At 36.6% G+C, this 25,167-nt stretch overlaps 2 protein-coding genes across 2 annotated transcripts; one reads left to right on the top strand and one right to left on the bottom strand.

The window, feature by feature from the left end:
- Positions 1–290: 290 nt before the first annotated feature.
- On the top strand, positions 291–10,360 carry tmem276b (transmembrane protein 276b; the record flags this gene model as incomplete). The annotated part of the gene is made up of 4 exons (XM_079264311.1): positions 291–369; positions 2,054–2,167; positions 9,742–9,879; positions 10,113–10,360. 4 exons carry the CDS (start codon positions 291–293, stop codon positions 10,358–10,360), a joined length of 579 nt encoding a protein of 192 aa, XP_079120437.1.
- Positions 10,361–14,622: 4,262 nt separating this feature from the next.
- gas2b (growth arrest-specific 2b) lies at positions 14,623–24,940 on the bottom strand (the record flags this gene model as incomplete). The annotated part of the gene is made up of 7 exons (XM_079264300.1): positions 14,623–14,856; positions 19,847–19,954; positions 20,058–20,607; positions 22,037–22,100; positions 23,212–23,353; positions 23,773–23,882; positions 24,718–24,940. The coding sequence occupies 7 exons, from the start codon at positions 24,938–24,940 to the stop codon at positions 14,623–14,625; spliced, it is 1,431 nt and encodes a 476-aa protein (XP_079120426.1).
- Between the last annotated feature and the right edge of the window lie 227 nt (positions 24,941–25,167).

Genomic DNA, 25,167 nt, shown 5'->3' with positions numbered 1-25,167 from the left:
AAAACAGGCTTTTAGACTAAACATCTCAAGGAAACTAGCAATGTGTAGCAGTTTCATATCTCGCGTCTTTGCAGTATCACAGCTTGATGAAAAAACCTTTTTAGGTGTAGTCTTGGATGTTGTGAAAAAAGTAACACCTAATTCAAAGTCTTTAACATCCCCAGTGCCAACAAGAGAGCTTAAAAACTACAAAACCCTTTTCAGAAAAGCTTAGAAGTTTTTTATAATCCTTAATGCCCCCAATCTTAAAGTTGTCGTCAGTTTGAACCTTTTTTTCACAGAGCCGTACAATGGAAAGGAAAGGAAGAATATACAGAACATATAAAAAGATTCTTGAGGATTCCACAGTCAGCAGATTAGTTGTGACAGGTGAGTCTGTCATGATTGGATATAAAAGCAGCTCCAACCAAAGGCCTGTAGCTTTAATGTATTCTGCAGCTGCTTTGTGATGCAACTTTTAACACACACCTTCATATTGTAGTATTTTGCTGCTACTGGTGGACAATCCCAGTAAATGTGGAACAATCTCAGTTGTGGGCTATTCTTAGTACTACCGGCATGACGTAATTGGTCTTTTAGCTTTTTCTGCTGTAGAAAAGACAGATCTGGGAATTCAGTCCTGCTTTATGTGAATGAAACTGTTGAAATAAGGAAGGTTATCTGGTGCAGGGGTTGTCTGTAATTCTTTGTCCTTTGTCATTGTTTATCCTTCCTTTTGTTTCCCATGGCGCTCATTGTTGGCGACCCGTCTTGGCTCAAGCTCACTTTTATCCAGTTGGCATTTGACCCAATATGTTGGCTTATATGTGCACAGGCATCTGTCTGCATTTACCTCACCCCAAAAGGCGTTTCAATCAACACAGAAAGTCTTGCATGTAATATGTAGTCATCTTTAGAACCTGAGCCTTCAGAAATGATACACGTGGGGATTAGCTGACACCCCGAGGAGGCTGATATCACAACTAAAACAAGCAAAAAGCAAAAGAACTGTTGAGATGCTTAAATCTTGAATTCAGTGAGATATGACTTGCATATATCTTGCAAGACTCCACAATTAGTATCATCAGTTCTTAAATGATTAACAAGTTTATGTGTAAGGAAGGGTGATGTAACACCCTCATAATTCAGGGGGCTATTTTAAATAATTTTGTTTTTTTATCTTTTTGCTTTGTGCTACATTTTCATTGTATGACAAGCTTTCATTAAATAAAGATTGATTGGTTGATTGATTGATTGATTGAACACAGCTGTAAACATGCCTCAATACAAACATTTCTTTTTTTGAACATGTAACATGTAAAATTTTCTTGAATTTAAAGCTGAACATTGAAAGTAATTTTTTCTGCTTTTGTCTGTTAAAATAAAAGCTCAAATTGATTAACTGAACTAACCCAAACCATTTACATTTGTAGCTACATTTGGGAAACTTTCACTGCTTTTTCTTATACAATGGATCATGCCATGTAATATAAAGGTTAAGTTTTTGACACCAAAATTATAATGGTTTTGAAAATGTGAAAATTTGACATTTATAAACATAACATGCTTTTCCTTTTTAGTGGGGGCATACTGGGGAGCTGCTGCCTCCAATCTTATGAAATAATTCAGCCTTTTCCCAAATTAAGTGAAGCAGTTGATTTGATAAATGAAAAAAAAAAGGTGAAGCGGGATTACAGAGTTGGGTTCCAAAAAACTAAATGCATGCAACCTTATAAAAACATTCAGTTAAATCAGTGTGTTTAAGTATGAAAGCTTTGGTGCAATAATCTATATTCTATATTGTTTCTTAATCCTTTCTTAATTGCAACGTAGGAGTTGGAAAAAACAAGGTTATTAAGGCCAACTCAGAAAATTAAAACTCAGTAAGAGTTGAAAATAAATAAACTGCTCTGCCGTCTGTATGTTTTCACGTTATCTTTTGATCCCAGAAGTGGGGCAAAGGTTCAGAATACAGTTCCTACATATCTTTACTTTCATACTGCTGTTTTCAAACTCATGAATTAACAATGTTTGCGCTCCAGTTATAACTGTCTCTGTCATTTTGTCTCTCCAGGAATAATTCAGAGATGCACCCCTGTCAAGTATCACTATTCCTCGTCAATTCTACCACGAAATTTACCAGTCAACATCACAAAGACCATACGACAGGATGAATGGCATGCACTCCGTAAGTCTGAACGTGTTGTCCTGCATGTTTATCTGTGTTTAGAACTTATCATTCTCTACTGACAACCTACAATACCAATTCCAGTGAAGTTAGGACAAATTACAAAATACATTTTCAAATCCATTTGATCTTTATTCAGTTTAAAACGCTACAAACAAAGATATTTAAACTTAAAACCAATAAACTTTATTACTATGTTTTTTTGTTTATTTTTTGCAAATAGTCACTCATTTTAAATTTAATGCCTGCAACACTTTTCAAAAAAGCTGAAACAGGGGCAAGAAAGACTTGGAAAGTTGATGAATGCCTAAAAACACCTGTTTGGAACATTCCAAAGGTGAACATGTTAACTGGAAACAGGTGAGTGTCATGATTGGTTATAAAAGGAGCATCTCCTGAAGCTCAGTTGTTCACAAGAAAGGTTGGGGCGAGGGTCACCACTTTGTCAACAATAGTTTAAGCAAATATCCACAGCCAACAGTTTAGAAACACCATTTTCCTGCATAAACGTGCATATAGTGATATTGTCATCTACAGCCCATAATATCACCCAAAAAAAAATCAGAGAATCTGAAGAAATCTCTGCACATTGAAAAGCCGACATTGAATGCCTGATCTTCCATCCTTCTGGCGATTCTGCATTAAAACCCACCATCATGGTGTAAACTAAGGATATCACCTCATATGGGCACAGGAACACTACAGAAAATCCTCGTCAGTTAAATAGTTTGTTGCTATATCTATCAGCGTAAGTTAAAACTCTTGCAATCATGCAAAGAGAAGTCACATATCGACAACATCCTGATGTGTCACAACTCTTCTGGTCCTGAGCTCATCTAAGATGGACGGAGCAAAGTGGAAAAGGATGTGACTATCAACCGTAAACCGGAATCAGAACAGACAAAGTAAATACCTTCAAAAAGTGTCATTTGTTAAGAAAATAAACCTCTATACCCCACCACAGTGATTAATATCAAAACAGCATTTTTCCCACTTTCTGTTGGAGGAAGAAAGAAAATCTAAAGAAGTGACAAAAGAAGCGATGAATCAGATGAAAAAATGTTCCTGGAAAAAGTGTATAAACAGTTTTTGAGTTTACTGCCTGCACTTCTGTCCTGGAGGTGTTATCTCAACCAGGTTTTACAAAAGCTAAAAATGTAGTTTTGTTTTGTTTTGTTTTTTTTTATGTTTTTTAAATCATTGTGATGCAGTCGGGGTACAGATTCATTGGATTTTCTGATAAAGAGAAAAACAGCTGCTTCACTATAACATGTAGACAAAAATGTAAATAAACACTTAGAAACTATTTTATTTTTGTATTTGTCTGTAAACATCTACACAGAAGCTCCCTCTCACTCATTTTGACCCAAAAGTATCTATCAGCCCAAAAGCAAAAGGCTAACAAAGAACATGTGGAAGCTGCTAACTCCCTGTTTATGTTGATAAAAGAAGGTTTAAAAATCCCGTTCTCACTTTCAATACGATGCTTTAATTAAGGAAGACATGAAATAACCAAATTTAATATCTGTTGTTATAACCAGTGAAGTCAGCCAGTTAACCAGCTGCTCCCCTGCTGGAAACTCTGATGTCATCATCTAGGTTTATAAACATAAAAGGACAAACTAACATTTTGATAAAAATGATTTTAACGTGTTATCATTACCTCATCATAACTTTGTAAATAGCCAACATTTCCACATGTCTCATATGAATTAGGCTTGAATGGGTTTAATGAACCTCTTTACTCAGAACATAACCTCAGTGATGTGAAAGTCGGGCAGCTTACAACGCCATCTACCATCATCATCCTCCGCAGAAGCTCGTTGATGGTCTTACTTGCAAGTAAGGGTTGTGCTAGTCTTAAACGAATCATCCAATTCACGAAAATCACTTCGCTGACTCGTGAATTCTTTTCCTCCACTGACTCGTTTACTGATTTGTCCCTCTAGCTGTAAAACTAACTGCAGGGCTAAAGAAGAGACCAAACGATGTGTCATTACTGTTTAACTGCAAATGCAACCATTGGAAAAGCATCTGGTGTTTCTCAACTAAACTTTCCATTTCCCCAACAGACAATCAGTATTTCCTTCCCTGTTATGAGCTGTTAATGAAGGAAAACCACTCGGTACAAAGCTCATAACCCAGCCAAATGGTGTAGATATGATTCTTACAGTGGCAGGGACATTGTTAGTCCTCAGTGCCACTGGAAGACAAATATTTAGTGCACTTTGAGAAGATCATAATGCCAAAAATTCTTTTCAGTAGCTGATATCTGCTTATACAGGTCTATTTTATTTAATAAGTTCTGGGATTTTATTAAATAAAGACATCTGTTGGCGTATTTAATTTAATTTATTTATCAGTTAATTATTTGAACAATTAAATTTAAACAATGGCACATTTGCTCCATATCAACATTGTCCACACCCTAATGCAAACTTATTTTTCTTTTTTGTTATGGATCTACATCAAACAAACTTCTTTAATCTCTACAATATTATGTGATGTTCAGATAAACAGTAGTATGTATGACGTATGACTTTGATTAGAGTTTAATCACTTATGTTGATGAAGTTACAAGTCTGATCTCATCTTGTCATCATCTCTCTGAACAACCTGCAGCTTTTATTTAGTCGCCTGACAAAATACATTAATTCATTATAAGGAAAGATTTTTGGATTAGTAGCTGCAATTATTACCATTATTGATGACACAATTGCCATTTTAAAAATATAATTTATCTGTGACTTAACTTTTACAATAATTCACTGTGAAATAACTCCTGATGTCCTTCTTTGTTTCTGTTGCTGCTCAAGTTATTACTGAAGATACAACCACAGTTAGTACCACAGACACGAGGATTAGCCAGAAAGTGCTGGTTGTTTTAATCGAGTGAGTGACAGCATGGCAACACAAGTGTGGAGCCGATCAGAACAGTTTAAAGCAGGCGTGGCCAAGTAGGGTCCTCCAGGTCAACTATCCTTTTAGGTGCAACACTTCTCCAGCACAGCTTAATCTAATGAATGGCTCATTAACAGGTCCCTATAGAACTAAGTAACACATGCATGAGGGAATTCAGCCATGTAGTGCAGGTGTGTTGGAGAAGTCTGAGTCTCAGTGATGCAAATGACTCAAAAACCCAATACACTATAATGGGTGACTCATTTTAATTTGATTCAATAAAAAGAATCAAGTCTAAAATCATAATTGCAAAGATGTTAATCAGCTTTGGGCATTTGGCTTTTTTTTTCAATATTGCACACTTTCTGCACCTTCTTTTCGTCTTCTCTCCTTGGTTATGACAGATCGCTGCATCCACTGACATGGAGCCAAAAATGGGTTTTAAGTATCTGATCGCTTTAGCTTGGTGTGAGTTAAGAACAGAAGCAATGGGTCACAGATCAACTGGTTTCATGGGCCAGTGATCAGGAAAGAAAGTTCTGCTCTGGATATTTAGATGGGAGAGGTGTTTAAAATCTTCAGTGTATTATTGGGGTCGCTGGTCGACTGAGTTTTATGGACCAGCTAGATCAATGCATAAACTGTGTCAGCAGAAAAACAAGTAAGCCCAATTGGAAAATGCTCAAGATGCCCGACGGCCAGTCTGTCCCTGCACTCCTGACACAGCATAGCACATACATGTAAGGTATATTATCACTGTCAGACGTATTAAAGCAAACAAGCATGTTAGGTGTGTTCATCCTAAAAATGTCCCTTCAAACCACTTTTGAAGGACATTTCTCAAAAAGGTCATCTTGTTTCATAAGGCATGTAACTCTCTTTCAGCCCTTCGAAAACTAATTTTTTTAACTTATCTAATAAAACAGTTTTATTTCCTCTTATTTGCCATTGTTTCAAACACCATTTCTAGAGCTTAAAGCGTTACCTAGCTTTTGCTTTCTGCCAAAAGGTCCGTTGTTTGCTCCCTGGTGTCCTTGTTCACACGCCAAAGTCTTGTTGAACAAGATTCCAAGCCCCTCTTTGTCATTGATGTGTTCACTGTTGTGTAAATGTGTTCACACCAGGGATAGATGTAAAGAATGGGGTGAAAAAAGCTAAATGAATATACAAACGTGGTTCCTAACATATTAGAAATAGTCAAGAATATGATAACAGAGATGCATAAATGCTTTGAGATTATCCTGAAATGTGGCTGTAACTCTGTTTTATAAAGATACTGTACACTTATTCTTTTGTGTTCATGATATATATGAAAGTTGCTACTAAACTGTAGCATGGGGGAGGCTGGAACCTATTCCAACAATTACCAGATGAGAGGCAGGGTACACCCTGGAAAGGTCACCAGTCCATTGGGGTGCCAACTCACATTCCCTCCTAAGGAGAATTTAGTCACCAATTAACCCAGCATGCTTGTCTTTGGATGGAGGGAGGAAGCCTGAGTACCCAGACAGAACCCACACATACAGGGGGAGAACATGCAGGATCCACGCAGAAATCCCACTGTTAAAACACCCCTCCCACCCACCCAAACAAGACCTGAACTAGCAACCTTGGGTTAGTTTGTGTACAGATGTTGCTTTAATATGGGTGTCTTCAGTTTTATCATCATCAAGTAAAAAAATAACTTCTTAATTAATTGCATTGAGATTAGCAAATCGATGCAACTCTTGCTGAATATTCCACTTCTTTCCCTTGAGAAAGCTGAGCTGGATTGCTTTCAGTCTGTCATTGTTCATCTGTTCTGTGAAGCACAAACTAATCACTTTTCTTCCGTTTGGATGAATATAACCAGACAGGGAATGACTATACACTTAGGAATTCACGTGACTGAATTTGTCTTCTGACATATCATCAATAAACATCAGTAACCCGGGGTCACTGGAAGCCAGGTACACAAATGCCATCACGCCACTTCTACATGTTTTACAAAAAATGACAGCGTAAGAATGATCAAGTTAACTTGCATTGATATCATGCTTATTTGTGGGTTCATGGTTGCTTCCAACAGCAAATTAGCACTATAAAGTCAATGTATCATATTTAAAGAATTTATTACTGAGTTCCTAGCACAACTCACAAAAGCTATTTCCTAAAATTTGTATATAAATTACATAAAATTTTCATAAAAGTTTTCCACCCCTATTAAAATTTAGTCATGTTTTTATGTTTAAAACAGTGCTTAAATGTAATTTTCAAAATGGATCTAAATGGTCCATCCATCCAGTCTTTATACCAGCTGTCTCCAATGACATGGTTGCAACACACAAGGCCAGCAGCAAAAAGAACAACCTCTCATGGTCACACTCATTGCTGAGAAGATTTCAGAAACATAATAAGGATGTTTTTTTTTTAGTCCTTAGAGAAATCCCACACACTGGTAAAATAAACTACACACATAAAGGCCCCGTTTCAGGTTTGAACCAGGAGCATTACATTACTTTTCATCATTCTTATATTTAATGTCATTAATGTTGGTTTGTCATCATGTTTACTTAGAATAAAAAAAGGAAAGGACAACAACCCAGTAAATATATTTAAAGGTTTATTTTAAACAGAACCTAATCTTAAGTTTTTTTATTTACTTGACTGGTACATAACTGAACCACAAGCCCACTTCTCCACAGTCTGTTATTTTGCTGCTATGGGGCTTTATTAATTTAAGTGTGAAAATGCTGCATACACCAGATATCATCCAACATCTCTGGGTTTAGCAGTGTTCTTCAATCCTGACTCACACAACCAGCAGCAGCAGAAACATATCTCACAGGCTTTGCTGGATAGTGAAAACTTTATTTGTAAAAGCTCGAGATTTGGAAAAAGTCCTGCAGGGCTCCACAGTGCAGGCGAACTGTCAGGGCCCCTGTCAGTAAAACACTTGTCATGTCCACAAAAGAAGGAAGAAAACAAGGAGAAAGAAAAGATGTCCTATGATCTGATCTGGCCGTACTAAATAACTAATTCACCTTCATGATATTTTCTACACGTGATTTTTACTTGGCAACCTTTGTATTTGTGCATCGCCTTGTAGCAAACAGTTGTAATAACTATGCAATGTTGCCCAGGCGGTTCGGTCCACTTGAGTAAATGCAGTTTAAACAAAAACCAAACCAAAAGAAGATGCAAGATTTATTTTGAAATCCCTTCCTAGTGGGACTGAGTCGCCTGGACTATCCTGGTTTGAATGCCCTCTGAGTTTGGTTGAATGTTTTTCTCTCTGTGTTGGTCCTGTAACGGATTAGGAACAGCTCCAGCCTCCTTATGACCCTGCATCAGATTATTCTGTTATCAAGAGAAAACAAACTTGTTTTCTCAAGATAACGAGATAAACAATCTGACCTTTATGCAGGCGAGGTCGCATTCACATAATCCCTGTTCTTTCGAACAATTCTCTCTCCATACATCCTGCGTGCTGACACAGTCACTGTGTTGTGCTATAGGTTTGTTCACTAACAGCCACTTTTGGTTAATTTTCTTTGTGTATTTCTGGTTTCCTTTGAAACACATGGTTTCATTTTATCTTGTTCACCTCTGGTGCTTCTGACAATTGTTGACTTTGTCTTCCTGCAGGGGCCGAGGGATGCATTGTGTTTTTGTATTGCAGGTGTAGCAGATTGTTGAGAATCTGGGTTGGACTACATTGTTTTATATGTGATGTATCTTTGTCTCCTCTTTTTTCTGTCTTTTCCTTTTCTTTTCTGTTCTTTTCCCATCCTTTTGCTCCCTGTTCAGGTTCAGCAGTACTATGTACATTTCATTAAAAAAAAAAAAAAGAAGAAATCGATATTCAAAATAAACAAACAAATAAAATAATTCAGATCATCGAGGGAATTTTTATATCTATGAAGACTCCTCTTAGCAAAGCAAATTTGCTCAGCACAACACAGTAGTGGAACCATCATTGTGCTTGAAATGATGCTGGACAAGACGAGTAAAAAATACAAATAAAAAAAAAATTATACATACATATATAATATATATATATTTATATAATATATATATATATATATATATATAAATATATATATATATATATACTTTATATATATATATATATATATATATATATATATATATATATATATATATATATATATATATATATACTTTATATATACTTTATATATATATATATATATATATATATATATATATACTTTATATATATATATATAAATATATATATATATATATATATATATATATATATATATATATATATATATATATATATATATATATATATATATACATATACTTTATATATATATATATATGTGTATGTATGTATGTATGTATGTATGTATGTATGTATGTATGTATGTATAATAGACACTGCAGCTTATGCCACCTGTCTATTTCTGTAAATAATTGTTTTTGCACTGTGGACAAAGTAAAGTTTTACATCAAAACATGTGTTTTCTTTGTTTTTCTAGCCATACTTTTATTACAACATGATTTTCCCTCATCTTTCTGTTTTGTAAAGATATGTAAAAACATTTACGTTAACTAAATCAGACTTATAACATTTTGAGAATCTGCTGCTTCTTTAAAATTAAATTGGGTTAATGGTTGGGTTGTTAAGTCACTAATAATGTTTTCATCTCTTTTTGCAGATCTAAGAAGAATGACGGCCGGCTTTGTGGGCATGGCTGTATCCATCATTCTTTTTGGCTGGATCATTGGAGTGCTGGGATGCTGCCAGCAGCATGACCTCATGCAATATGTAGCTGGGCTACTCTTTCTCATGGGAGGTAATGTGAAAGCACATATGCTCGCATCCACACGCAAGCATGCAGACAAAATGCTACTTTATTCAATTTCCATGTTTATTTGGTGACAGCTTAGAGTGCTATCAGGTTAACACGGGACAGCAGATCAATGTCCTGCTGTAATCTTACTCTTGTAGGATGTACAGTGCATGCAAGAGTTTAATGATCAATAAAGAGCCCTTTTAAATCACTGTTTCTCTCCGCTGCTCATGCAGGAACATGCTGCATCATCTCCTTGTGCACATGTGTGGCTGGAATCAACTTCGAATTGTCCCGCTACCCTCGCTACATGTACGGCCTCCCTGAAGACATTAGCCATGGCTATGGCTGGTCCATGTTCTGTGCCTGGGGGGGCCTCGGTCTCACATTGCTGGCTGGCTTCCTCTGCACCTTGGCTCCCTCCTTGAGCACACCCACTCGCACGACAACCCACAAGCCCAGGCAGGAGAATGGAACCGTGTGACAAAGGCGTGGTGAAGCAACTGACCCACCGAACGCACAAAACACACTGACTTTGATGTTTGACTCTGAAGCAGTCTTGTCTAATCACCATATCACGACACCCCCAACATCGCCATCCCCTTACAGTGTTCAGTGTGCCTGAGTTGTGATGGAAGCAACAAAGTATCTACAAGCTTCACACATCTAATCTTGAAAAACCCTAGAGGGACCTCCAGGAACATTGAGAGAAACGTGTACAGCAGCATATGACTGGGGAATGGCTCTCATAGCACAAACAGAACATTTTTCTCTTTTAGTTAGCTATTTTTTTTTGGGGGGGGGGGGGGGGGGGGTTATTTTGACATGCAGATTTTATGGTGATCTAAATGTGACTGTTTTCTCTGAAGAGAATTTGTCTTAAAATGGTGCTCTTTTAAAAACATAAAGCCACACACATACACACAAACACACACACTCCCACACAGGAAATGCACACATACACCAGCTTCTCCACATGTGCTCAGTTTCTCCAGATAAAACATGAAAGAAATCCTCCAAATGGAGCAAATACACAAACATTCAGGCCAGAGCATCCTATCAGCATTCCTCATTCAGTCCATGATGTGTGTTAGTGTTTGTAATCTTAAGAAGAAGTGCTGGCAGTGGCTTTCACTGCTTATCATTAGCGAGCACACTAACTGATATCAAACATTGGTCTGGGAGTAAAAGCCTATTCTGGATGTTGCAGTGCCATCAGTGTTTGACAATACACAGAAGTACATTTGCTGTGGAAAGCAAATAGATGCTTCTTTGATAATCTTCTATGTACAGATGCATCTCGTTAGATCCAGATACTTGCTAGTGTAAAGTCAGTTTTCAAAAAGGATGGGGTTTTTTTTCTGTTAAAAGGTACTGAGAGCTGGAGATCATGGGTTGAATCCTTTACTGGTTTTAACAACTACCAGCTTATTGGAGCTAAATAAAAACAGTTAAGTAAAAGAAAGCATTAAAACAAAATAGCAGCTCCTGAGCAGCAGCAGTTGTTTAATAGCAGCTGAATTATAAAGTATCAAGAAAAAAAAAGTGAAAGTACCTCTTTACCCTTCGTACTGTTCAGTCTTTTAGTGTACTCTGAATACAAGCAAGATAAGCAAATTTAGGAAAAAAAACAAAACAAAAGCAGCGTCAGTGGTTTCACTTTTAGAGAAGCACAATGAAAACGCTCATCTGAACAATGTACCATGATTTAGAAATATCAGATATTGACCAAATATCATATGTTACAAACTGTGGCTGCATACATATGCAAGATCTTTGTAATGCAGATCATTGCCACTTACAAACGCATATTATTAATAGGAGAGTTTTCACTCTAAGTTTTTTTTTGTTTGTTTTTGTTTTGTTTTTTTATTTCTTGTTGTTGCTGTTGTTCTTATTATTTTCATAAACATTTGGGAAGTGGCACAAATGCAAACAGAAATCTAGGTAAGAATGAAGAACTATATCCATTAAACATGCTTAGACATGTCAATGATGATGGTATCCCAATTTTACCTTTTCTGGTTTGTATCATCATTGACTTAAAATATTTTATATTAGGACATAAACATTTGTGGCATGTTAGCATATCCAATACAGTGTGCAAGAATTAGGGATTTCTTGCACACATTCACACATATTTTACATTTGCATTGATTTTTTTTTTTTTAATTTTGTGAATATTTTAATTAGAAATTCCTTCCTAATCTGATTTTCTTTTCTTTCTTTTTTTTTTTTTTTTTTTTTTTTTTTAAAGCACAAACAGCAACTTGACTGCAAAGGTGCATTTTAAAAGCTGTATTTAAAATACATGCTTTGTCTGTTAAAATGAAAATGAAAAAAAATTTCCCTCAAGTGACATGGATTTATGATAAATACTTGGCTTTTTAAGTGTTGTGTTAATGGATGCCAATTTCCAACTATTATTATCAATGATAAATTCATTCTTGTGAGAATATTTTTTATTTGAAACATTTTGTGATATTTGGATTGAAACTTTCCACACAGCATCAATTCTTCATACATTTCATACAAATCATTAAAATACACCACTTTTTTTGTTTTACATAGGTAACTCATAGAATGTGGTTTGAGGTTTAACTATGTAAATCTTACAGTGAACATGTTAAATGAAAAAGAAGATTTATGATAGCCCTGCAATTTTGAGTGGACAATTTCTTTTTGTTGTGATTCTTACGGTCCCACAGTTACTGGAACTAATTCATTTTTGAGAAATGAAATTCAACAGAAGTTCAAGAAAAATGAATATTACAGCCATGTGTGATGACGTTCATATGTGTTGATTGCCTGAGATGAATCATGAGATATTCTATCAGCTATGTCAATAATTCTCTTAGAAAAAAAAAAAAAGGTGTTAAGTGTGTTAAAAACACCGTGTGTGATGTTCAGTCCTTTCACCATCACCATTAACAAGAAAATTTACTGAGGGATGATTGAAATCTTTATCTTCAGTGTCTTGTTAACTCTTTGCACTTCTGCGTTGCATAAAAGTCAGTGAGCCTGGAGTGTGAGGCACTTATACATTACATGTTTGCAAGGTAAAAGCAGAATATGATCAGAGCATGTAACAAGCACCCTGCTGTCTTTTTACAAAGAGTTTGGTTTACAATTGTGTCCAGTGTTCATGGTAACAAAATATCAATGCCAAAAACTGGAACATACAATAAATATAAAAGTATTTATGTCATTTGGCAATTAACAGAAGCTATTTAGTGCTTTGCTTCTTTATAGTTTTGAATTTAAACCCAACTCCTAACAGTGATATAATTATTACTAAAAGCAGTGCATATTAACCGGCGAGGTACTTGCAGGCATAGTGTGTTACGTGAATCACAATTGCACACAACTCTAACAAGTTTTTTTGTGGAAAAAGTAAATCTGACTTTTATATCTCTTGTATGCCATCATGAACCAAAAAACTTTTAGGATTTCAAAGCACATGTTTATAAGGCAAACTTCAATCACAAAAATTCCGTGTCGTCACAGTGTGCAGAACAGTAGCACACGGTAGCAAGATTTGCAAAAGAAAACAAGTACCGAACAAATTAGGTAATAAAAATAGGACAATGAATAAAAAAAAAGTTGGAAATCCTTCTCGAGCAGCAACCTCCCTTGTTTCATGAAGGACTGTGTTGTGTGTGCAGTGACTGACCTGCAAAAATGCCACTGTCTAGAGTGGCACTTGTTTCAGTAGCAGAACTATTATTTTCTACAAGTCATTTATACTGGGTGCATCCACTTCAGATGTCGTGTGGGGGTAAAAAAAAAAAAAAAAAAAAAAAAAAAAAGACATTACAGTCTTGCATGATCTCATTACAGTTAGTTTCTTTCAATATATAAAAAAAAAATTTGTGTCCATTTTTAATTAATTTATTTTAATGAAATAAAATATGTAATTATTAAGATGTTGTGACTTCCTGTTTTATGCCGTTCTTGTTTCCAAGGTTGCCCACTAGTCTATGAATCATCCCTGCTGATGAGCCTTTTTGTAAAAAGCACTTTTATCTTTAAAAATTTAGTACATGACCATTTTTATCAAGCTGGTGAGGTATCAGGAGGTTTTGTACAGTTGGATCTATGGGCATAGGTTAACTCAGACAATCAGATTGTCGGTACAAAATAAATGTTAGTCTGTCAGAGCTGATCATAGCGACTGTGTTGCAGTGGTTGGTCATGGCCTTTTGTCATTTAGGACATGGTGCCATCTAGAGGGAGGATTTGATGTTTTACATTTGCATCAAGCTGGTTTAAGGTGGAGTCGTTTCTACAGGCCCTTACTGTACTTCACTTATGTATCAGAATCATAAATAGATGAGAAAGTCTGACAACATTAACAGAAAATGTAATAGAATGAGTTGTGTGAAATGTTCTTGCACAATTGTGCCCATTTTTAGATTTACAGCAGCATTCAGAACAGCTCCATTAATTGAAACAAGTATCATATCGTAAAAGTAAATACTGGACTTTGAGTTTAATCAATGCTCTGCTGTACAAATAAAAATGTTTACTTCTAATTGCATCATTGCATACAGTGCTATAAAAAAAACTTTTCTTGGAAAAACATTTGATAATGGTTATTATATGGAAACGATCTAATGTAACAATCCATATTTCAGTTTACAACGATTTCCTTATTGTCTCACACAGTGTCAAATCTTCAACTGCTTGATAACACCAAAGTTGATTTATTGACTCCATGCGGTTTGATCAGACTAAATATAAAAATCACTGGCAGCATTTTGAGAGTCTGTTTTTGCCATGGTGGTGGGCACCAACCACCATGTAACTGTCAGATGAGCTGCTCTGGCGTGGTGACTTCGCTTTGTCCTGACAGACCCTGACCTCAGATCTGCTGCCTGATCCTCCTCCCCCCCTGCAGGGGTCATGTTTCTGGAGGTAACTTATAAAAGGCTCCCATCCTCCGCCAACACGAACCATTACATGACGCTCATTCAGCATCTGCAAACATAAAACGAGAGAGAGAAATCAGTGAGGGAATGGCTGGGAATATCTTTCATGCATGCATTTCCTTACTTATATACTACCTGCATGTTTATGAAGAGCACAACACATACACACGCTAATATTGACAAGGCTCGTGTGTATGTGTAGCTCTGATTGTGAAAAGCAAATGATCACCTTCGGATAGCTTTGTCAAAATCTCATTAAACCAAATGAAACTGCACCTCATGGCACCAGCTGAGCACACATACTACTCCATAATCCACATTTAAGCATGCATGCGCACACATAGTGACGCACAAAGCCACACAGATCTGTGACAAAATCCATATCCCAGACATTGTGTTAAATATAATGACCATTGCATGGTCAGTCTATTCGTTAACGATAGTCTCAGTGAGGTCAGTTGTATCTGGATTAACATGTCATTTACAGACATACATCTACCTTGCAGAAAACAAACTGTTGCCATGGCAACTACAGCCTCAATGTGAAGCACAGCATATGAAAGGAGAAATTGAGATTAGTTTAGCACAGACCCTCAACTCCCAGAGGACATTAACACTCCCAGGAGGCCTTGCAAATCCATTCATTGTTCTGTCAGCACTGGCCCACCCCCTTCCTGCTTTATCGCCAATAAACCCTTCATTATGGAACCATTAACAATGTGATAAAACTAGCAGATATCCCTCTTTAATGTGGGGAGGTTAGCTTTGCATGCTTTGGTTGAGGAAAAAAAAAATCAATGGCACAAGCATAGACACGCTTGCACAGGCAGGCGACGTGACAGCTATACAGGAAACTCCAGATGAGATTCGGCTCAGCTGTCATGCTGCAGATTTAGATGTTGAGGTTGACAGAGGTCAAGTCCGACATCTTGGATAAACCACTTTCCTGTCAGACATGAAAAGAATATCAATCTGTCCTTCCTTCTACCACAAAAATTAAGTCAAAATTCATCCAAAGTTTAGTGGATGTGAAATGAGTTTTTATCATAGCATTTAAACCTGCATTATGATTTGTTTAATTGTTTATGCTTTAATTCTTGACGTGTAACCCCCATGTTGTCTTTAATTGAAAAAAATATTGGAGTTTGGCCTTTTTAACCCTTTTCAAATAAAGCATTAATAACTTACATTTATACTTCTGGATGTGACTCTTATCTTTTGTCTTTGTAACACTTTTAAAGGAAACCCATGTTTTGTCAACCAACACACCAGACAAACATAACCTGCAGATATTCTTTCACTGAAATATTCTAAGCAAACCCTCTTTGGAAGACAGACCTCCTTTATTTCTGTCTGCAGAATTCCCTCTCCTCCACACAAAGTGTGCTACGTCTGCAACCCATAAACTACCGTCTGGGATCCCATGTGTCCTCCTCTGGCAGTTCCATTGATTCTCTCTCTCTTCCTGCTGAAAGATGCATGAGCATACTTGGGAGGAGGAACCATCCATAAACTTGCCAATAGGAGGCAGGCTTTACCTCCATCCATTGCTTTTATATGTAGACTCAATACTTTCAGTAAAACAAATGTCTGAGAAGAATTGAGGAGGATTGTAATGTGTCATGCTTGCTCTCTCTCCTTCTGTAATCTGAATTCTGTAACAAAAGAGATCCCATTCTCAAGGAGCACACCTTCAGAGAGATGACATGTAGGGCACGGAACAAAAACAAGATCAAGCAGGTGAGCAGGACGGGTTGGAATCTATGGTTTTATGACAGAAAGGAGACTGTTTGAGATTCGGTCCTGTTCCTGAACATCAACAAAAACAATTTATTTGGACACGAAACAATGCTGGAAAAGCACATTAATCAGATTGAGAATAAATCCTGGAAATTCTTCAAGTTAGTCTTTTTCAAGGCTCCAATTTTGAATTAGCAGGTGTGTAAATAGATAATGGGTTTCTAAACTCAGCTTTATATTTTCTGCTCCATAATAAATTTCACTTTTACAACTAATTTGTTATTGTATGAAGGCATTATTAAAGTGTTCACTCAATCCTTTGTCCCTTGTGCCCTAAATGTCAGTGTGTCAGTACCCAGAGCTCCCATTTAGGACTGTTTTTAGTGTGTCAGTATGGGCTAACATGTGGAATGTGGCCATTACTATGAGAGTGTAAATTTAACACAAGCCACAATATTGTCCTAAAGCAAACATGAGCAGAAAACCAAACTAACTCTTCATAGAATTCAGACTTGAGTTTTGATAGTTACTTTAAAACCAGTTCAACTTTAAAATACTATCTTCTTTTTCTAACTTAATTCAGAAATTTGGTCAATTTTACCATTACAGTAATAAAGTTGTCTGTTAAGATGAAGTATCTACATGAATTCCTTTTTTTTTTGCCACTGAAAAGCCATGATTCTCTGTCATGTTGAAAAAATCAACCACTTTAATGGTCTTGACCAACAATCAGCATGCAAGGAGGAGGGACTGAGTGTGTTGACATCAAAGTTAGAGGTTGGAGCTGGAGTATTGTTCATTTATGTGAATATTTTAGTGTTCAAAATGCCTGCATAACCGAAAACATGGTTCTATAAGCTACTTTAAGGCCTGTGCTTTGAGATGATCAGCCCATCTTGACATGCAAATCTTATCATTTAAAATGGCTAACACAGTGACTATTATTGATGTCTTCAGAGGGTGCTTATAAGCTGGTAATAACGACGTGAAAAGTCGTGAACATGACTCAGAAACAGTGAATTTTCAGAATTCTTGTGGCGTGTTCTGGTAAACATGTTGTACTCAGCCAAACTCGAAGGTGTTACCAGCGTATAAGAATACTGACAACTGAAAGAAATCATGTAACTTCTCACTTTTATTTATTATATGATTATTTCACAGTGGTCCCATAAAATTGAATGAACTGAGCTGTAAATGGGATGGGACATCTAAATGAGTGATTAGAAATAATTGTCCTTCAGCAATAATGACTATTTTTCAACTGTATATGGTCATCTGTCAAAACAAGCGACAAAACAAAGGCCTGAAGTGACTGAGTTAATGCCTTGTTCAAGAACACTTGGGAAATAAAGAAGATGATGGGGTTTGTCACTAAAATGCTCCACTGAGAGCATAAAACGCAAAAAAAAAAAAAAAAAAACCACACACAAACTATTTCCTCTTTTTTCCTCCTTTTCCACCATTTTAATGGTTTTACTACATCATCTTCCAAATAAAAATTCTTTCATCTAGGTTGCATTAAAGACATAAAAGATTTTGTCTAATACTGCAAGAAGAGTGAATGTTTTTCCTTCCATGCACACAGTCAGACTGTATTCTCCCCGATACAAAGCTGAAGGAGAGCCTAATTGGGCATGGAGAGAAAGAAAAACCTTCCTCTTTTTCAACACCAAAGAATGGCGAAGCACTCCAGGGCCAGAATGATTGAATAGTCTCCTGCGGGAATAGAGGGGGGGGGGGGGGGGGGGGGGGGGGGGGGGGGGTAATGATGTTGGGAGGGGGTCGGATGTAAAGTTTACATGCAAGGAGGGGTGGTCATGCTCAGCCGCTTATTAACAAGGTGCCTGATTAAACCCTTTGCTAATGACTTTGTCTCAGTAATCAATAGTATCTGCTCTTTAAAAAGGTCTGTACACCCTGAATGGAATGCTCTCCCAGGAGCGACATGGGGGTTATCATGGTACATGGTAATTGAGGTTTATAGCATGTTTCCCTGCACACGTGTGTGAGATCCAAAGTAATGGGTGGTGTGAGGGTCGATGCTGCATTGCTTTATTCAGACAGCTGAAGCGTGGTAGCTTGTCAGCTCTCAGGAGAAAAGGAAAAATGGAAGGAAACAATGCTGTTGCGCATGTTGTGTCTACAAACTGGTAACTGACTTCTAGACAGCACTATTAAAATACATACACAATTATGAAACATTTACTAAAGATATAGACATACACACCAAGTACTTTATGGGTTACTACCACAATGGTGTGGTATTCAGACATGCGTCCATGTCACTGACAGGTCTACTGTCGGGAAGCAGATTTTTTTGTGACTTAAAGTGTTATTATCTAAATGGGAAGTGAAATTATGATGTAAGGCACAACTGTATTTCAACAAACTATCAAAATAAATTCAGGTCAGTGTGCTCTGAAGTTGTGTAGCTGGATGACTGCATAATCAGTGAAATAAAACTCCTCTTCTCATGTTTACAACCTTTGCACATAGAAAGCTTTAGTCTCCCTCGTGAGCTGCCATTTAAACCACACACCAGGGTCACGTCTTCCTAGAATCATTCACAGGTAGATGTGTTTGTTTTGTTTTTTTTTGTCCTCCAGGTTTTTACTCTCAGCTGAAGGTCTATGTCCTGAATACAATCATTGTCAGCCCCGTCTTATCCTGACCGTTGGTTGCCAAGCAACCCTGCCTCCTTTTTTCTTGAGCCTCCATACAGATGCATATTGGGTGGAGTATGGCAGAGGAAGGCTGAAAGGCACCGAGTGATTGCAAATCAGTCATTCTGACATTACACTTGTTGCTGACTTAACTGTTGATTAATAACCCAAAGGCTTCTTCAGCTGAAATCATATTGTCTTCTACAGCATGTATGATGCATTTTCATTCTGAGTCATGAGGTTTGCTTTATAATCTTTAAGTTATGGCAACACACATCCTCATATGCAGTAGTATACAGACCCTTATATTCCAGTAGTTTACAGACACTTAAAAGTGGCCTTTGATTATTCTAATAGTTTAATAGTTAATACAATAACAAACATGAAGCTTTTGACGGGTGGATAAAAAAACAAATCTTATATTCTAGAAAATATCTACATTCTACAAATGTGTTCGTTTTATTTTGCCGTGTAACAGAATCACTGCTTGTCTCATTAGTTTGGTCTTCAGAAAAGTACTCATTCATTTTAAGCTGGATGATGTGCAGAACTTCAAAACAAAAAAGATGATCAACATGTGGTATAGCTGTTTATTAGACGAATATGAGTAAACAAAGCAAGCAGAAAGTTTCTTACCCTTATATACAGAACTTTATCACCAACACGATAAAAGCCTTTGGGTTGCTTCTCGACAGGGAATCTGGTAGAACAGCTGCAGGGGGCATTTTCAATAATGTTTCTTACCTGAACGGGATTAAACAAAGAGAACTGAGTATAAATTCACAGTGTACATCTTCAATTAGTCCAAACAAAATTAACTGGATATAAATGGAAGTAGGATCCGTACAATATCATCCAAAATATTGGTGGTTGTGCTCCTCCTGCTTGTGGCTTTGAAAGATGACTGAGGAGTCGGCCTTGCAGGTGGGGAGGTGATGATAGGTGTGGCTGCAGGAGAGTGCTTGTTTATTGTGGTAGGGAAGGATCTGGCAGGGGACAGCTGAGTGTGGCTTGGTGAAGGTTTTGACTGCAGAGCTGAAGCAGATGTGTTGGTGGTGCAGGATGAAGAGAACAAAGGTGTTTGTGTTGAGGCTGTGGTTGTACAAAGGTTAGAGGCTGAGAGAGGAGGGGAAGAGCATGCAGGCACTGGGTTTGTAGTGGCTGATGGAAGATCAGAGGCAGGGAGGGCTTCAGACAGACAGGTTGTGCTCTGAGTAAGAGGAGGAGGAGAAGGAGAAGGAGGAGGAGGTGAAGGGGCAGGGAGTGAGGGAGATTGTGATGGTGAATATAATGATGTGGGAGGAAAAAAGGAGAGAGGGAATCCTGGAGATATGCAACCTTCCTGCTTTTCTATTTGTTTTTCCAACTTCACCAGCCCAGGTGGCTCCACTCCATACCTGAATGTGAGGTTTAGAAAAAATATTCAGTTCAAATGTATTTATATAGCAATTTAAAATCAAATATCAGTTTGTTACCAAAATGATTTGAAGTAAAAACTGCGTCTTTATGTACAAATATATGTGATTTCAGTTGGAGTAATAAATACATATAAAATGACAAGTAAAAGTAACAAGTCAAGACACATTGAAGGCCGAGGAGAAGAGATGTATAGTCAGTGTAGATTTAAAGTGGATATGTGTATATATACACATATCCATACATATATATATATATATATATATATATATATATATATATATATATATATATATATATATATATATATATATATATATATATATGTATATATATATATATATATATGTATATATATATATATATATATATATATATATATATAAATAAATATATAAATGACTTTATATATATGTATATATATATATATATATGTATATATATATATATATATATATATGTATATATATATATATATATATATATATATATATATATATATATATATATATATATATATATATATATATAAATATATAAATGACTTTATATATATGTATATATATATATATATATAAAAAGTCATTTTCCCAGCCGGTAGTACGTAAAACCTACAGCTAGCATTTAAGTCACATAAAAAGAGCATATGTGTAATATGTATTGAAAAAACGCTTTAAAACTCATTTAAAAAAGAAACAAATAAACAGCTGAAAGGCAAATTAATGTGAATGACTAGTTTAAATAAGGAATGGAAACACACAGAATTTCAAAAATTCAAAACAGTTCAGTTTTTTTGTTGTAGGTTTAATCACATTTTGCATCACATGTTTTTAGTGAGCGGGTCATATTTGCAAAACTTGGCTTGGTGTTTCATTGGTTATAAATGTAATATTTTCTCTGAAAGAGGAGTTGTCTGAATGCCAGACTCGACTATATGATCCAGCACCAACAGTTCTTTCACGGATGGAAACTGTTAGCCATGATGTGTGTACAAATGTTCCAGTATTGTTTTGGAAAATCAGGAGTTTCTACTTATTATATATATATACAGATTAACAAACTTATCATTTGGTTAATGAACTTTTTTTTCTTTGTATGGTTTAAATGTGCATTTGCGGATGCAGCGATGAACTATGATCACTCACAATAGATTTTAAACCTTCCTGAGCTTATTTAGAACCATTCAAAACTTGTTTTCAGTCTGGCTTCTTCTTTCAACACTGAACTTTTTAAGTCGTGGAAATCCATCGTAACCTCTGAAAAGAATTGGTTTCTCTGGGATTCTGTTGGTGTTCCCAACAAGATTATTGACTTGTTACCTATTGACCTGCATAGTTGTAAAATGTTGTACAAGGTTTTTCCACAAGAGACATTTTTAGGAATCCTACTGAGTTGCTAATTCCTTTTTACCTGGCTGCAATTCGTCCCAACTCCATCAGGCAAAGGCACACTTCCCAAGGCTGTTTATGGAGGACTTCACAGAGAAGGTGAATGAAGAACAAACAAAGAAGGTTGAGAAGCAGAAATAAAAAGGCACATAGGCACTATGTGAAAGCAAAGATGCTTCCGGAGATAAATGTCTGTATCGGACAATAGAAGACAGGAGCTGCTGCCTGAACCAACTGGCCATGTTTCAGAGAATATCCCCGCTTCCATTGTGTCTCTCTATCTTTAAAGGTGAAGGGAATTCCTGTGGGTTTTGGATTCACAGCATGAGGGCGTAAAGGCATGAGAGCTTCATCAATGAATCACCCTCTCATACCTCCACCATCTTTTTATGGTGGGGAGGTGTGGGTGTTTGTCTCGGACTCAAAAAAGGCAAGATGACAGCAAGTTAAGCATAAAAGCATGCAGAACCATTCTGAAAGAGCTTAAAATAAAAAAAAAGAAGAAAAACAACTACAGACGAAATAAATGTTGCAAATCTGTATTTGACAAGAGACTTGAAGAGAATGCTTGCCTCATCAGTTCATTAGTAAAGTGATACAGGTTATTTTGGCTCCAAAAGGACTTATTGTTGGTGAGGATTTACCTGCACATTATCATTCTCACATATCCGCTGCCTTGCTCAGACATGCCTAAATAAGAAGTGCGTGGAAAAGAGCATTTAAAAAAAGCCATGCAAGCATGCAAACACAAAGCTTTGCATTTAAGTTAATTAAAATCTATGTGAAAGCCCAAGCGCATACTCATCTAGTGTGATCCAAATGTGTTTTATTGAAAATAAAACTGAATTAAAGCAAAACATCTGAAATTGATGGTTCAACAACAGCAGACTTTGTGCATTTTTGTGAAATGAGGAAGTAAAATAATGCAAGTGTTATATACAGACAAGGGAAAGAAGATGGTGGAGAAGGTGTCTTTATTGTAATGGACAGATTAAAAAGGAATACAGTGATTACTGCGCTGCACGATTAATGGACTACAGCAAACACCTGGAAACTGTTGTAAGAGTCACATATTCATGCTTTTGAAAAATAATCCAAAAATGCACACATCAGCTGACGTTTTTTACTGGCAGAGTGGAAAAACATCAGATCTCTTTGATTCCATAATGGGGGGCACAATCTCCGGTCTTAACTCACCTAAATCCTCAGACTCAAAAAGGTAAGCCTCATCAACACCAATCTTTCGACACCAGTAGAGGAAGTTGGAAGTGTTGTCTCGGGCGAAAAAGGATCCAGATGTTGCATCAGCTCGCCAGTGGATCACTCTTCTTACAAAGGGCTGTGATTGTTTCCAACACACACACACACACACACACACACACACAGAGGTAGTGAGTCTGCAGTGGAAACACGTTTACTTATTCTTACAGTAACTCATTATTGGATTAACGCTTGTTCATGAAGATGTTTATTGGCATCCAACACACAAGCAATCTCTAAAATTATTGTCAATGAAACACTCTTAGATTGGCTAAGACATTTTCCTTTTTCTTTCTTCTGTTCATGGAGAACAAATCAGACAAAAGAGCATCTGCACAAGGTAAGGCTCAGAACAAGAAAGGTTTTGAGAGCTAACGCGTCACTTCAAAGCTTGAGACTTAGTCAATCCTGTCATAGTTAAAATTTAGGAAGATTTTATTTTATTTCATTTAGTTTCACTTTCTCTACATTTGACTTGTTATTTTGCAGCTGCAGTACCTTGCCACTGTTTGCATGGTTCATCTTTTCTTGAAGGAGATGTGCCAGCTGACAGAGGAGAACACCATTATCCAGTGTCTCCATCAGGCTGTCTGCTGTGAGGTTCACTCCTGAGGAGAATCCACAAACAAACACTGAGCCACATTCAGAAATTCATCTGCTCAGCCATACCATAAAAACCATTTTTCAAAGAACCAAAAGAACTTATAAATGACAAACAAATTCAGGTGTCTCGGGAACCTCGTGAAAAGAGTCTGGAATCAGTCCAACAACCTTGAATTTCTAAAGCTCCTGTGCTGAGATATTTCAGGGTTTTTTTTTGAGTGCAGCGGGTTGTAGAATGAAGTATCTGTAGCTTTTTCTGGAATTTATCTTAAAATTTGTTATTCAGCAAAAAGGAAATTTGGAAATTAGAAGCTAAGTTATTAAATCCAAACAAATTTCAAATCATGCTTGTAATGAACACTTTCTGCTGTCAGGTGAATCCCATTACCGACCCACAACCTGTTAGGACACATGCTATTTTTCCCATTGTTGGGTGTCATTAGTCAGAAACGCATCATGTCTGAATAACTAAACAAATGTCTTTCAGCAGCTTGTCACAGGTGCAGACGCTTAATGTTTTCTCTCACAATAGAGCAAAGTGAAAAGGAACATCTTTGCATGGAGAGGGATTTCAGGGATTTGTGATAAGTTTGTTAAAACTTCCTTTAGATTTTATTTATTACTTTCTTTAAGTGAAAAGAAGTAACATCCTTTCATCTAAAACAAACAAAAACTTGACATAGTACAACTGAAGGTTATGCTTTAATTTTAAATCAACATTTAAATTGCCAGACTTAGAAACTAAATAGAGAAAGCTTTAACTCAGTCTTTTTTACTGTGAAGACTGCAGTAAACATTTGCAACTTTTTTTTTTTTTTGGAATACAAAAATCTGTCTCACCCATCGTCGTGTTGAGCCAAAGGGCCAAGTCCTCTTTCATTGGCAGGAGGCTGGCATCATGACGGAAAGGTAACCACTGGTTGTACTCCTGAGGACTAGCAAGGCCTGGCCCAGAGTGTCTGTACTTTGAGGAGAGAAGACAGCTCATCCCAAGTCCGGTCAGGTGCCTGGGGCTCAGTGGACTGTTGAGGCTGGTTGTCATCATTCCTACTTCACTATCCATGCTTCACTCCTAGCTGGCTTTCGATGGACTCTGCTGGGCCAAATAATTTGAAACAAAGATAAAATATGTTAACATCTTAATTTCATTGCTTTAAAAGCTGTTTTCCTCTACATTTATTTAATACTTAACACATTATTTTCTATACTGCTTAGTCCATCTTAGAGTTGTGGGAGAGGTTGGAGCCTATCACAGCAATTAGCATGCAAGATGAAGGCTAAACCCTGACA

The sequence above is a fragment of the Telmatherina bonti genome (genome assembly GCF_933228915.1).
Source record: "Telmatherina bonti genome assembly, chromosome: 1".
NCBI lineage: Eukaryota > Metazoa > Chordata > Actinopteri > Atheriniformes > Telmatherinidae > Telmatherina > Telmatherina bonti.
The sequence above is the reverse complement of the archived record's forward strand: the minus strand, read 5'-3'. Positions and strand labels throughout refer to the sequence as shown.